Source organism: Coregonus lavaretus (genome assembly GCF_964263955.1).
Source record: "Coregonus lavaretus genome assembly, contig: HAP1_SCAFFOLD_8008, whole genome shotgun sequence".
Classification (NCBI taxonomy): Eukaryota; Metazoa; Chordata; class Actinopteri; order Salmoniformes; family Salmonidae; genus Coregonus; species Coregonus lavaretus.
In genome coordinates, this window is record NW_028156967.1 from 1,457 (window position 1) to 4,162 (window position 2,706).

Here is a 2,706-nt window from a genome sequence, read left to right on the forward strand (position 1 = left end):
AAAAGGAATTTATTTCCAATCAAACCCAACAGACTGCCTTTTTGATTTATTTATTTACACCCTTTGTCAAATGGTGCCATTTTACATTGCCTTCACCTGGAATAGAGGCCGACAAACATGGGTTACTATTCAGCGCGCAAAGACACCAAAAAAGGCGCGCTAAACCCCTACGCTGGAACGGGCAGGGGAAATGATACAATGTAGCCGCTCTCCGAGCCGGCGCGCGCCGCCCATTAAACAATGATACAATGTAGCCGCTCTCCGAGGCGGCGCGCGCCGCCCATTAAACAATGATACAATGTAACGCAGCCTACCTACGCATTCATTCGGTGGCGATGGAATTGCTTTTTTTACTGACAGAGTGGGTGGCTCTTAAAAGAGCCTTTGGGTTAGTAGAGCAGTCCAAATGCGCTGTTTACTTGGAGCTGGTGTACTTGGTTACGGCCTTGGTGCCCTCGGACACGGCGTGTTTGGCAAGTTCACCGGGGAGCAGCAGGCGCACCGCGGTCTGGATCTCCCTGGAGGTGATGGTAGAACGCTTGTTGTAGTGGGCCAGGCGAGAGGACTCTCCGGCGATACGCTCGAAGATGTCGTTCACGAAGGAGTTCATGATTCCCATGGCCTTGGAGGAGATGCCGGTGTCGGGGTGGACCTGCTTCAGGACTTTGTACACGTAGATGGCGTAACTCTCCTTCCTGGACTTTCTGCGCTTCTTGCCGCCCTTCCCTGCGGTCTTGGTGACGGCTTTCTTGGAGCCCTTCTTGGGCGCTGACTTTGCTGGCTCGGGCATGATGATGTCTCGTTGCTTCTCAGAAACGAATGAGGGGGTGAAGGGCGCTTACCCGTCTTATGAAGAGGAAGCTAAGCAAAGTCAGCGGCCGTAGACACTCCCCTGCTTGCTTGCTCCCTCCCTCCCTCCCTCCCTCCCTCCTCTCTATAGCCTATGCTCTGTGACCGATGGGGAATTGTGTGTTTCAAAAGGGGGGCTTTAATAGGTGTCCAAATGGCACGATTGTTGTGCCAAATAATGCTGGTGATAGAATTGCCCACTTTGGCACCGTCAGACATAGGGCTCCCATTTTGGACTGTGTGTGTGTGTGTGCGCGCTGTCCCCCTCTTTTCGAGCCACGTCTACCGACTCGTGGTTGCTTTATGTTGTCCAAATTCCACTATTGCTTGACCCAAAATAATAACGTTCTTACACTTTGCCACTGTCAGATATAGGCCTCCCTCTGTGCGCTAAAAGTGGACGGGACATTAGAATCCTCTAATTAATACTCCCTGTCCACTCGAAGTGGCTCATACTTTCTTACTAAATTGCATACTAAACATTTTTTGTTATATATAACACTACATGGAATGGGCCCATTTTAAGCGGATGTGGGTGGCTCTTAAAAGAGCCTTTGGGTTCGAGTCGGGGTGTTGAGGTTCCGAAGAGAGTGGGTTTAACCGCCGAAACCGTACAGGGTGCGTCCCTGACGTTTCAGAGCGTAGACCACGTCCATGGCGGTAACGGTCTTCCTCTTGGCGTGCTCGGTGTAGGTGACTGCGTCACGGATCACGTTCTCCAGGAACACCTTCAGGACACCGCGGGTCTCCTCGTAGATCAGACCGGAAATACGCTTCACGCCGCCGCGGCGAGCCAGACGGCGGATAGCGGGTTTGGTGATTCCCTGGATGTTATCGCGGAGAACTTTGCGGTGACGCTTGGCGCCTCCTTTTCCGAGTCCCTTGCCGCCTTTGCCTCTTCCGGACATGGTGTGTTCGCTAGTTGAGTTCAAGTGAATGAATGATTTCAGCGCCGGTGCGCGGTGCGCTATTATCTGCGTTTGGTCGACCTGATTGAGGCCGGCGGCACAGAAAGCGCGCCTCTGTTATATGTTCGGAGGCGTTGCAAAGGGGAGGGCGCTCGTTCTAGGGGACTAGGGAGGAGCGATTTCAAAGATGACGTGAAAGCAACTAACGTGCGCGGGAAACATACTCAAATACTGATATAGGCTATGTGGAACACAAGGCCAAACTGTGACAACTGGGAGATCAGCTAGTACACTGTGTCCCTCTCCTCATATTGTTGTTGTTGTTGTTGTTGTTGTTGTTGCACCTGATTCTACTCATTGAGGACTTGGTAATTTAGGTGACAGGTTGTTCAATCAGCTGTGGCTGTCCAGGCCTACAAGAAAAATGGGTCCTGTTGGGGGTAGCCTACTCTACCGCTGGAGTTGGGAAACACTGAAATGGAAGGGGGACACGCAGTGAGCAAAACTCCTAACCACATAAAAACACAGACACTTGAGATCATTAAGAGCTATAAGGAGTCCATCAACTACCTGGTCAGTCAAGTCATATAGGGGGGGATTTCATGGCCACCTGCTGGAGCAGAAGTCATGTTTGCCAACACTGGCCTTAAAATCATTAGGAGCTATAAGGAGTCCATCAACTAACTGGTCAGTCAAGTCATATAGGGAGGGATGTCATGGCCACCTGCTGGAGCACAAGTAATGTTTGCCAACACTGGCCTTAAAATCATTAGGAGCTATAAGGAATAAATCAACTCATCATTCAAGTCATATAGGGAGGGATCTTAGCACCACCTGCTGGATCAGAAGTACCCTTCACCGTAGGCACAAGAGAGCCATCATCTCTCAACCGGTGCAATTTCCATAAGTATGTGGTAATAAAACAAACAACGACAGCTCCTCATATAGG

At 50.7% G+C, this 2,706-nt stretch overlaps 2 protein-coding genes across 2 annotated transcripts; both read right to left on the minus strand.

The window, feature by feature from the left end:
- Positions 1-415: 415 nt before the first annotated feature.
- Positions 416-790, minus strand: LOC311125983 (histone H2B; the record flags this gene model as incomplete). Its single annotated transcript, XM_084200006.1, has 1 exon — positions 416-790. The coding sequence occupies one exon, from the start codon at positions 788-790 to the stop codon at positions 416-418; it is 375 nt and encodes a 124-aa protein (XP_084056132.1).
- Positions 791-1,445: 655 nt separating this feature from the next.
- On the minus strand, positions 1,446-1,757 carry LOC311125984 (histone H4; the record flags this gene model as incomplete). The annotated part of the gene is made up of 1 exon (XM_084200007.1): positions 1,446-1,757. One exon carries the CDS (start codon positions 1,755-1,757, stop codon positions 1,446-1,448), a length of 312 nt encoding a protein of 103 aa, XP_084056133.1.
- Positions 1,758-2,706: the final 949 nt, after the last annotated feature.